The sequence below is a fragment of the Triturus cristatus genome, chromosome 1_1 (genome assembly GCF_964204655.1).
Source record: "Triturus cristatus chromosome 1_1, aTriCri1.1, whole genome shotgun sequence".
Taxonomy (NCBI): domain Eukaryota; kingdom Metazoa; phylum Chordata; class Amphibia; order Caudata; family Salamandridae; genus Triturus; species Triturus cristatus.
The window spans coordinates 70,386,087-70,398,250 of NC_140579.1; the positions used below are offsets into that span (position 1 = coordinate 70,386,087).

General features: G+C 42.9%; 1 protein-coding gene across 1 annotated transcript in view; it reads left to right on the forward strand.

Moving 5' to 3' along the window:
* LOC146869449 (E3 ubiquitin-protein ligase TRIM39-like) overlaps positions 1-12,164 on the forward strand; it is a 170,419-nt gene that overhangs the window by 76,074 nt on the left and 82,181 nt on the right. The window contains exons 4-5 of the mRNA XM_085599850.1: positions 5,084-5,106; positions 9,709-9,881. Coding sequence (XP_085455976.1) covers positions 5,084-5,106; positions 9,709-9,881 — 196 coding nt within the window. The remainder of the gene's footprint in view (positions 1-5,083; positions 5,107-9,708; positions 9,882-12,164) is intronic.

Here is a 12,164-nt window from a genome sequence, read left to right on the forward strand (position 1 = left end):
TAACATGACTTGCAAGAGTTTGGTAGTTACCCCCAGTCATTATCGCACGATGTTACTACCTGCCGGATGGCTTTTCTCATGTGGTAATACTTCCTGGCCATATATCCCCGCAAATATTTCTGGAGGCCCTTGTGCCATTACTAGACTGAGTTTATTAATGTTTTCATCACATCCGAATGCCAACTCTCGTGTGATTCGAGATACAGTGAGGTTACAGGAGGATTGTGACTCATCTTTGCATTTATATTCCAAGTCTGAATACCTTAGCCTGGCTATTTCAATTATTGGTGTTCCTGCTTTGGCAGTTTATAATGCCAAATCTATTGGGAAAATGGCCTGCTGGATGGTAAAATCCATTAATCATATTTCTACAGTCCTGTCTGACATGCTATTAGACGCCCAGGGTGAACGTAGAGCTATCTTGCAAAATCGAGCGGCCATTGATTATCTTTTGCTTAAACATGGACACGATTGTTCTGATTTTGAGGGTCTTTGTTGTTTTAACTTGTCTGATCATACAAAATCCATTCAAGCTCACATTGATAAACTACATGACTTGACAGAAGAAGTTAGAAAGCACATTGACCAGGGCTGGTTTGACTGGCTCTTTAATTGGTTACCTGATTTGCATATGTTACGTCAGATATTAGGAGGTATTCTGGTTACTATCGCCATTTTGATTTCTATCTGTTGCTTTATTCAGTGTATTCCTTCACTACTTCAATTCTGCACACCTGGTACTAGACACAGATCAGTTAATTTTGTTTCATATTATTCTTCCACAGATGTTAGTTCTGTTTAATGGATGTATAATAGACTGAAGTCAAGGGTGAAATGTACTGCTCGATTTTCCCGGCCTTCTTGTGTTGAAGGGTGATTGAATGTGACTTCCGTCTCTTACCATCCAAGTCTAAGGGTTAGAGTAGTGAATGGAGCCTATTTACTAGGCACTTCGACATGATCCTGTGCTCTTCCCCCTAGATCAGGGCTTGCACACATAGCCTAGGGGATAGATTCGTTAGTATTAGGGATAACCTGTCCTGTAGTGAGGGTATTTCATGGAGCCGTGCTGAATTCAGGCCTGGTAGGCCTCAAACGGGAGAGACTCCATCTTTCTTTCTGCTCCGGCAGCTTGGGATGCTTCTAGGTCAAATGTAATGTTTTAGTTATGAGGTGTTATTCGCTTGGAGAGAACCGGTTCAGGCCGGCCCTTATCGAAGGATTGTATTTTTCTTCATGCCGAAGACACTACATCAGGCCGGCCGGCTGGGAACGTGTCCTTGGTACGGGGAGGTACAAGAATTTGGTGGGCGGCAGGTTACGGGCCGGAATTTTCCATGAGGAAACGCACCTCTATATTAGTGAAAGTCTGAGGCAGTTTCACGGCACTTGTTTTAGTCCGTAGGCGGCATCTAGCCGTTAGCAGTAAAGCTTCTACTTATTCCAGGGGAGACAGACGCCATCTTGAAGGCGGAGAAAAACCGAGAGACAGATACTCTCCTAGCAGAATAGCCAGAGAGGAGAGAGTAGCCGATAAGGAAGAGGTCCCAGTGACTCGGAGAAGGGTGACTTCCAGGCGAGCCGAGGCACAGACGAGAAGGGAACCTAGATGACCACGGAGTGCAGGCTACACACTACTAAGGTGATGTCGACCCTTTCTTATTAGAGCGTACAACTTAACCTTTCACTTTTCTTTGCAGGTTATGTGTTATATTGTAATGTTATGTGATTGCGTATGTAATGAGTAATAAAGTATCCAGTTTGTAGTGAACCAACATGTGCTGCGTGTTCTTGTATGAGAGGGTAGCCTATTCCTCTAGTCAGCAGCGGCTATATGAACAGATGTTAACCCTGATCAGGTAAGTGGTAACTGAATAAGGGAGAGAGGAGCCCCTTGAACCGGAGAACAGGCTGTGCTCGAACTGGCAGTCCTTGTGTGATCTGATGAATAGTGAGACTGATTCCCTTTTTGTATGTTATGGTAATCATAGGATAAACTGTCGCCACTTGTGATACTGTCGTATGGGCAGAGAGGTCTGGATCCGTATGGGATCGTGAGGCCGCCACTTGTGTCTGAGACTGCCGTCTGGCTAGAGAGGTCTGGATTCGTATGGGATCGCGAGGCCGCCACTTGTATCTGAGACTGCCGTCTGGGTAGAGAGGTCTGGATTCGTATGGGATCGCGAGGCCGCCACTTGTGTCTGAGACTGCCGTCTGGGTAGAGAGGTCTGGATTCGTATGGGATCGCGAGGCCGCCACTTGTGTCTGAGACTGCCGTCTGGGTAGAGAGGTCTGGATTCGTATGGGATCGCGAGGCCGCCATTTGTGTCTGAGACTGCCGTCTGGGTAGAGAGGTCTGGATTCGTATGGGATCGCGAGGCCGTCACTTGTGATACTGTCGTATGGGCAGAGAGGTCTGGATCCGTATGGGATCGCGAGGCCGCCGATTATAAGAGGTCTTGGTATATATAGTAGGAATTCCCTGTCCTTAGGTGGTATATACATGTGGTTACTTATTGTGAATAGGCCCTAGGGAGGGGGTAACATTCTGGCTGGGTTAGAGAGGCTCTGATGAGCGGGTTCTATCTGATCCGAAAACCCAAGCAGAACAACCCCCCCACCTAGATTTTTTAATTCTGGTTGAACGTAGAAGGTGCAGGTGGGACGACCTCAGTAGTCTAGTGGGCTCTTGCGCGGTTATCAGGGTTTTGAGTTTGTCCGGGCATTTAATATTCAAGACCTTGTGGGCAATGCATAGGGATTTAAACTTTACCCTAGCATTGATTGGTAGCCACTGGAGCTGTGTAAGGGACTCTCGTACCGGGGTGTGACTAGGAAGATTAAGCAGGAGCCTCGGGGCTGCGTTCTGCACCATCTGCAGCCTTTTAATCACATACTTAGGAGATCCTAGGTAAAGAGAATTCCCATAGTCCAGTCGAGAGACTACGAGGGCCTGTAGGACTGTCTTCCTTAGCTGCTCTGGGATAAGATCCAGTATCTTTCTGAGCATTCTTAGAAGCCCGAAACAAGTGCCAGCCAGTTTAATAGCCTTTTGATTCATTGCAAGGGAACTATCCAACCAGATCCCTAGGTTTTTTACGACTGGTCTGGGAGTAGGTGGATTTCCCAAGCATGAAGGCCAGTTATTCAGAGGCCTGGGAATGGGCATATTCCCCAGAATCATGACTTCGGTCTTTTCTCCGTTTAATTTAGGTTAATTGTTTGACATCCAGTGGTATAATTTGGTCAAACATGGAACCAATTGAAGATTGTCTTGGTTGGGAGTGCTTGGCATAGAGCCGATCAGCTGCGTGTCGTCGGCATATGACACATGAAATGATGAACTCCTGCGTTATAGAGGCTGGTTGTCGCGTGGGGCTAAGGGAAGAGCCCTGTGGCAATCTGAATTTTATGGGCCAGGGGTCTGAGAGACAGTCCTATTCCATAACTTGGAAGGATCGGTCGTCCAGGTAAGAGCCGAGCCAATCCAAAGCTTTGTCCCTGATACCGATCTCCCTCAATCGATCTTTCAGTATGGCATGATTGACGGTATCAAAGGCCGCACTGAGATCCAGAAGGACGATGGCTGCAGCTCCTCTGTTATCTAATAAGGCTTTTAATTCCTCAGTGCCTGCCAGAAGAGCTGTCTCCGTGCTATGGAGGGCACGGAAACCCATCTGTGTTGGATGGAGTAATTTATTCTCTTCAAGGAAGTTAACTAAAATATGGTTTACATGCTTTTCCAACATTTTGCTAAGAAGGGGAAGAAGCGAGATATGTCACAAATTGCTGAAAGTTTCAGGATCCAGATGGGGCTTTTTGAGGATAGGTCTTATCACAGCATGCTTCCAAGATTGTGGGACCTAGCCAGACTCGAGAGATTTATTGAGGATACTCCTTTGTACAGGGAGTATTGTCTCCGTCACCTTGAGCAGGGCGTGCAGGGGTGCGGAGTCGAGCGGGGAGCCTGATTTCGTAGACTTGATTAGTTTGAGGATAGCCTCATCCTCTAGTGGAGGGAATTGTGAGAGACTTGGGGCTGATGCCGGTTCACAGGCTATGTATACCTCCTCCTGCATTGGCTGAGGGGGCTTCTGGAAGAGACTGTAGATATCTAACACTTTCTTGTGAAAGAAGGAGACTATTTCATTGCATCGATCTTTGGTGGGCTTTATGGATCCATTAGCATCCCGGGGTGATGTCAGGGTTTTAACTATTCTAAAGAGTTCCTTAGGGGAGTTCATAGACTGGGTGATTTTTTTCCTTAAGGAAATCTACTTGCACTGTTTCTAGCTCTTTGTGGTAGGATCGGATGACAGTTTTATATTTATCTTTTAGTACTGGACCATACTCCTTTCTCCAGTACCTTTCTAGTCTCTTGCATTGCTTCTTTAGTGTAAGCAGGAGATTATTGTACCGTGGGGTGTTCCTAGGCCGGGTGTTTTGGTTAGACCTCTTTTTTTAGAGGAGCACAAGACTCCAGCGACTGGCCAGTCCAGTTTTCCCATTGCTGGTTTTCCTCCTCTATAGTGCCCTCCACCAGTGGCATTGATTTCCTCAAGATGATTCGAATGAGCTGAGGGACTGTTGGTGGATCTAGTGGAGGGACCTGGATGGGATCTTCTTACTAAGGAAAACACTACAGCTCCTACCTACAACCTGCCTTGAGTGATCCTTTCTGCTGGTACCAGGACCTCACAGATGTTCTGCTCCATATTTAGTCCAAAGGTCCTGCAGAAGCTGAGAAACTGATTACGCATCATTTAGAAATGACTCTGCCCCCTACAATCATCTTATCTTTATGTATGTGGTCTAGTCCTTTCTTCAGGAAAGGACCATTTATAACTTTTGTTAGAGCTCGATTTAACTGAATGCATTCATGGGTTAAAGTAAATCTGTGCTTGATGCTTGGTCTGCGAAGGTCAGTAATAGAAATGTATGTTCATTATTAACATATTTGTTCATATTTGTATGTAGTTATTTGTAATTAGTCAACTTGTGAAAAACTTTTTTAAAATGTGAATTTTACTGTGAACATAAACTCTATTGTCACGTGTTAATCTGTTTGTGTTTCACTCCCCAGGATGCGAAGACCGTTTTGAGCAGGTACGATTTCCTTCTTTAACGGCGGACCATATAAAAAAATTAAAGTCATTAAAATTACTTTTATGTTATGTTATGGGAACTTATAGAGCGCAGCGATTACCCGGAGGTGTCCTGGCGCTGGTAATTATCGCTAAGTAAAGAAACTGTGAACTGCTATTACAGGTTAAAAAAACAGGTCTTAAGACTCTTCCTAAAAGTCAGGAGGTCTGTGCTATTTCTTAGGTGGAACGGAACGGAAGGTCATTCCAAGCTTTTGTGGCCCACACGACAAAGCTTCTTCCGCCCCAGGAGGCTTTTCTTAGAAGTGGTACAGTAACCAGCTTGGCTTCCATGGAGCGCAGGTTCCTTTTAGGCCAGTGCCATTGAATGTTCTGTTTCAGAAACTCAGAGCCTATGCCTTGAAGAGCCTTGAACACTATACACCAGGCTTTAAAGCACACCCATGTCCTGACTGGCAACCAGTGGAGTTTACTAATTTCCTTGGAGATGGATGCAAATTTGGGTGTGCCTGACAGCAGCCTTGCTGCTGAGTTTTGCAGCATTTGGAGTTTGTTCATTAAGCGTTCCTGTAGGTTCAGATAGAGGCCATTACAATAATCGAGCCAGGACAGGACGAGCGCTGTGACCACTGTTCGCTGGCTGTCAGCCGGTAAAAAGGGGAGAATTCTTTTGATCATCCTAAGTACATGGAATGTGGCAGATGACATTAAATTGATCTGATCTCCAAAATTGAGCTTGTCATATATCATGATGCCTACGTTTTTTACCTTCCTTGACGGTGTGGGAAGGATACCTAGTGTTATTGGCCACAGATTAGGGGTCCAAAAATTGGTGTAATTCCCTCCGTCTTGCCTGAATTTAATTTAAGGCAATTTTAGGTCATACACCACCACCACCTTATCCCACTGCAGTCTTCTTCATGTTTTTGCCCCTTGTGTGACCTCATTTTTCAATAGCTCTAGTTGGGTGTGAGGAGCATAGAAACATGCGATTCTACAGGGAGATGTAGGATCATATTTTTTCTTTATATTTTCTTTGTTTTTTTATAATTTTGCCCTCCTGTATAGTTTTTTTATGGTCTTTGCCATCTTTTTATTCATTTTCTTTTTTCCATTTATATCCTCTTAATTTGTTTACTTTTCATTTTATAATGTTCCTTTATTTTTTCATAGTTTTCTTTTTCCTTTAATTTCATGCACTAATTTCCATTCTCTTAGTATAGGTTCCCAGACAAACACTTCCCTTTGGGAGATCCCTCTGTTTATTCCATTGGCATAGTTGAACTTCTTCTCCATTACTTTGTTATCAGAGGTCATATTATCCTTATTTATCCCACCATCATGACCAACACCCCACTTATCTTGCAGAGGAGGTCATTATATATGGTGGTTCTCGGCACAACCACAGCAGGACACCATCAGACTGCAGATTAAGAAGTGTAAAAAAAAAAATGCAGAAAGCCGTTTCCATATATGCACCCAGTATTTACTATATTCTGGTCTCTGACCAAGTACATCTCTCCTCTGCCTATTGGCTTTGATCGTGCTATAGATATACCATAATTATACATACATACATCTTTATAGCCCATCCTTATACGTAGTGGCATTTGACAGGGGTGCGTGCTAGTGCCTTCCTTATTTTCTCTCTTCATTTACGGGGTTGTTGACCATCTTAACACCTGGAAAATTGACAACCCGATGTTGAGCGAACTCCAGATCTCTGCCCTCCTCTTCCCAGACGATACTGTTCTCATTTCTAGGACCACGTCTAGCTTACAAAATCTCCTATCTAAATTCGAGGATTTCTACCTCTCTGGGGGGCTTGAAATTAACTTGCAGAAGACTAAATTAATAGTTTTCAGATCCCATAAGAATCTCAAGTATAAATTCACTTTAGGCACTACCGCACTACAGACGGTACAAACGTTCATCTATCTTGGGGTTGGAATCACTAACTTCCTCTCGTGGTCCCCCCCCAGATCCTCAAAGTAGTTTGATCATCCCTCATACTTCTGCTGGCATCTTGAAAATGCATAAATCCTCCAAATTTGAGACACTTTCTCCTGCCTTGATCGTTTATAGGACCAAAGCTCAATCAGCGGCTCTCTATGGAGCTGAATCATGGGGACCTGCCAACCTTAACTCATTAAAGGTCAAGGAGATGAAGTTAAATTACTGCTCAAATTACTCAGTCTGCACCGTCCATACTCATAATTATTGATACTCTCCATAAAAGTATTGAACATCCTGCATACTACCCATAAAAGTATTGAACATCCTGCATACTACCCACAAAAGTATTGAACATCCTGCATACTACCCATAAAAGTATTGAACATCCTGCATACTACCCATAAAAGTATTGAACATCCTGCATACTCTCCATAAAAGTATTGAACATCCTGCATACTCTCCATAAAAGTATTGAACATCCTGCATACTACCCATAAAAGTATTGAACATTCTGCATACTACCCATAAAAGTACTGAACATTCTGCATACTACCCATAAAAGTACTGAACATTCTGCATACTACCCATAAAAGTATTGAACATCCTGCATACTACCCATAAAAGTACTGAACATCCTGCATACTACCCATAAAAGTATTGAACATCCTGCATACTACCCATAAAAGTATTGAACATCCTGCATACTACCCATAAAAGTACTGAACATCCTGCATACTACCCATAAAAGTATTGAACATCCTGCATACTACCCATAAAAGTACTGAACATCCTGCATACTACCCATAAAAGTACTGAACATCCTGCATACTACCCATAAAAGTACTGAACATCCTGCATACTACCCATAAAAGTATTGAACATCCTGCATACTACCCATAAAAGTATTGAACATCCTGCATACTACCCATAAAAGTACTGAACATCCTGCATACTACCCATAAAAGTATTGAACATCCTGCATACTACCCATAAAAGTATTGAACATCCTGCATACTACCCATAAAAGTATTGAACATTCTGCATACTACCCATAAAAGTACTGAACATTCTGCATACTACCCATAAAAGTACTGAACATTCTGCATACTACCCATAAAAGTACTGAACATCCTGCATACTACCCATAAAAGTATTGAACATCCTGCATACTACCCATAAAAGTATTGAACATCCTGCATACTACCCATAAAAGTACTGAACATCCTGCATACTACCCATAAAAGTATTGAACATCCTGCATACTACCCATAAAAGTACTGAACATCCTGCATACTACCCATAAAAGTACTGAACATCCTGCATACTACCCATAAAAGTATTGAACATCTTGCTGCCCTTAAACTGCTTCTACTCTGGCTCAGGCTCTAGTCCCATTGCAAATTGAATGTATATAGAAGAGATCTTCTAGAAGTCATGAATCTCGAAACGGAATAAGATGAAGGAGTTCTTGCACCTTAATTTAATGAATAGTTTGCGAAGTTTGGTCCCATTCAATTTACACCTCCCCTGAGTCTATTAATTCAAATTCAAACATACTTTTAGTTAAAACTGGCTGGGATTTTACAATGGCCCAGTGGCACTACTCTACTAACCTGGGATCTATTTCTTCCCAATTCCCATAAACCATTTCCGAAATTAGAGGCTTTCCTTGATGAGATTGCCTCTCCCCTTGCTAAAATTCTTTATATTAAATTACATGTGGGCATTCTACCTCTAAAAGCCCTTCCCAATAAATGGCCTCTAGTCTGTCCTTCCTCGGCTGAGTGCAAACTATGCGAGTATAAATCTGAGGACATTGACCATTTCCTCTTTTTCTGTCCTTACTATGCCGGCTCTAGACACAAAGGGATTTATCCTTTGTGTCTCAGTCTGGGCCTAGACAGATTCCGGACTGCCCAGAGGATCATCACCCCTGATTCCACTGGGATTCTAGTGTTTATTATTAGTAGATACTTGCTTGCGTCTTGATGTATATGCTCTAGACTTTCTCCAACTCTGATCTAGAACCCCTTTTGGGAACCGCACGATCACATTTTATAATGTACTTAATTAAATTGTTAATTGTTGTACTCATTTAATCCACTTTCTATGCACATTTTAAGTGTATTTTGGTTGATTTAGTTAGGATAGCCTTTATTTTTTTTCTGTCACTTATTATAGGAGCCGGAGGTGCGGTGTGATGTGGGTTCATTATGGAAGTCTAATTCGAGCAATGAATTCCCTTTGAGATTTCCATGCATTAGCACTATGCACCTTGACTGTTTCCTGCCTCTGCCTATTCATTGCACTTTGTGTGCTCAACCTTCTCATATTTTATTGCTGCTTTATTTTGTGGCTTTTATGCTGTGCATTTGTATCTGCTGTGAAGAGTATTTGTTATGTCCTGTATTTGTCCTTTTATGGCCTTTGGCTCAAAATGTTTTCTACTATATACATTTTTTGTTTGTGGCTTGGTGTTCCATTCTTCATTTTTCTCTGAGTAAATACTCCCTACTCACTGCATACCTCTTCTTTTTTATTTTATTATTTCTTTATATTTTTACTGGCTCAATGCATAAATTCTGTCCTACCCTTACCGTCTGAGCAGATGGGAATTTCATAGCATCTCTATTGGTCTGTTTCCAAGGTATAAAAATATGAAACCTCCGCAAACTGATGGTGATACCTTAACGGACAACAAAGAGGAGGAGGAGGAAGAGGAAGAGGAGGAGGAGGAGGAGGAGGAGGAGGAGGCAGAGGCAATGGAGGAGGAGGAGGAGGAAGAGGTGGATCTGCAGATGAAGATAATTGAATCGTTGGGTGAGAAAACACAAACTTGTCATTAGTGTTAACTATAAAAATATCCAGTAAACTTTGAATGTCCATATTTGTCATCTCACCAATATATTTAGTTGTTACATGGGGACATATGTATCAAAGAATGGTATTGCGTTTCTCAAATAGCGATTTTTAGAGAATCACTATTTCAGAATCGCAAATTGAGATGTAAACAAAAATTAGCAAATATTTTGCGATTCCTTCGCATTCCTTAATTGCAACTCGCAAATTGCGAGTCGCAATTAGGGAATGGCCTCCCATTCATTGCTATGGGCCAAGAGACCCAAATGAATGAATGGGAATTGCATTCCAAAAGGACACCGTGTTGCACCCCGGAAATGTGCATGTGTGCACATGTGGCGCACATACATGCCTTACGGGCATGTATGTGCGCCACATGGCACTTTGAAAAATGCAAAAAAGTGTTTTTTTCAAAGAAATATCAATTTACCACCAACTTAAAGTTGGTGGTAATTTGCGATTTCTTATGCCAAAATCTCACAATTGGGTGCTTCCTACTTTGCATTTAAGGAAACGCAATTTGCAATTCCTTAAATGCATTCGCAAAATAGAGAATCGCAAATTTTGCGATTCCCTATTTTGCGAGGGCCTTTTGGGATGATACTTTTCCCGTTCGCAATCAGCCCGTTTGCGAACTGGAAAAGGGCTTGATACACATGCCCCATGGCCACTTAAATGCCAACCTATGAAAGACCTTAAATGCTGATGATAAAATGAATGCAGTAATTAAAGATGACTTTATAAAACATGCAGGCATTTTTAAATAGTTGTAAAATACCTGTTTATTTATCTATCCACTGTTCTGGACTTTGGAGTACCAGCATCGTAAGGAAAAGCGGCAGAGTGGGCGTGCTGTGATTTGACTTGTGGCCTTTTGAGCACAGATAGTTCAGTGACTGACTTAACTCTCTCTGCTGTCATTTTACGGCAAAACATAGTTAATTGACAGGAATCTATAATAAAAAATTAATATTAGTCGTACAAAGGATGCATAATTCCCCCAATACCATAGTAGGGGTTTCTTGAATAGGACTTCGGGGCTCCGCCTCCTCACATAATTTGCAACCCCATTATCGGTTTTTACGTTTTGCGTGAGTTATATTGTATTTATTATATCTTAAAGTACTCATCCAAATCGGCTTTAGTGTATTAATTTTTTTTTCATTACATTAAGGCAACACAGCACGTACTATTTACAGATACTTCTCTTCCCCTGGCTGCACTCATTTATGATACTTACCTTCTACTAAAGTTATTCACACGGTTTAAGCCTCATCCACTGTCCAGACTTCAGGGACTGTTAAAACCATAGGATAAGATCTCTTCCTAGGGAAAACGCAGACCGCTTGTAACAGTATGCGGGAATGCTTGCTTTTTAATTAAGTTTTGAACATTTGTGGCATTTCCTATTCATGCATCAGTACCTTTCTTTGCACTTAATAGGCATTATCGGATTGATTTTACTGCTATACAGGCAGGCTATATGTATCCTCGGGCGTTGCAGAGAGAAGCCCTGCGTGTGGCTTTATGTCACTCCGCTCAGATTGGGCTTATATTATGCAGCCCTTCACATCAGTGGGTGGTGCCGGGGAGGAAGCAGCAATGCAGCACCTAGATGTATCCTCGGGCGTTGCAGACAGAAGCCCTGCGTGTGGCTTTATGTCACTCAGCTCAGATTGGGCTTATATTATGCAGCTCTTCCCATCAGTGGGTGGTGCAAGGGAATAAGCAGCAATGCAGCACTTAGATGTATCCTCGGGCATTGCAACGTGAAGCCCTGCGTGTGGCTTTGTCACAGCTCAGATTGGGCTTATATTGGGCAGCCCTTCACATCAGTGGGTGGAGCAAGGGAGGAAGCAGCAATGCAGCACCTAGATGTATCCTCGGGCATTGCAGAGAGAAGCCCTGTGTGTCGCTTTATGTCACTCTGCTCAGATTGGGCTTATATTATGCAGCCCTTCACATCAGTGGGTGGTGCAGGGAAGCAGCAATGCAGCACCTAGATGTATCCTCGGGCATTGCAGACAGAAGCCCTGCGTGTGGCTTTATGTCACTCCGCTCAGATTGGGCTTATATTGGGCAGCCCTTCACATCAGTGGGTGGTGCAGGGGAGCAAGCAGCAATGCAGCACCTATATGTATCCTCGGGCGTTGCAGAGAGAAGCCCTGCGTGTGGCTTTATGTCACTCCGCTCAGATTGGGCTTATATTATGCAGCCCTTCACATCAGTGGGTGGTGCCGGGGA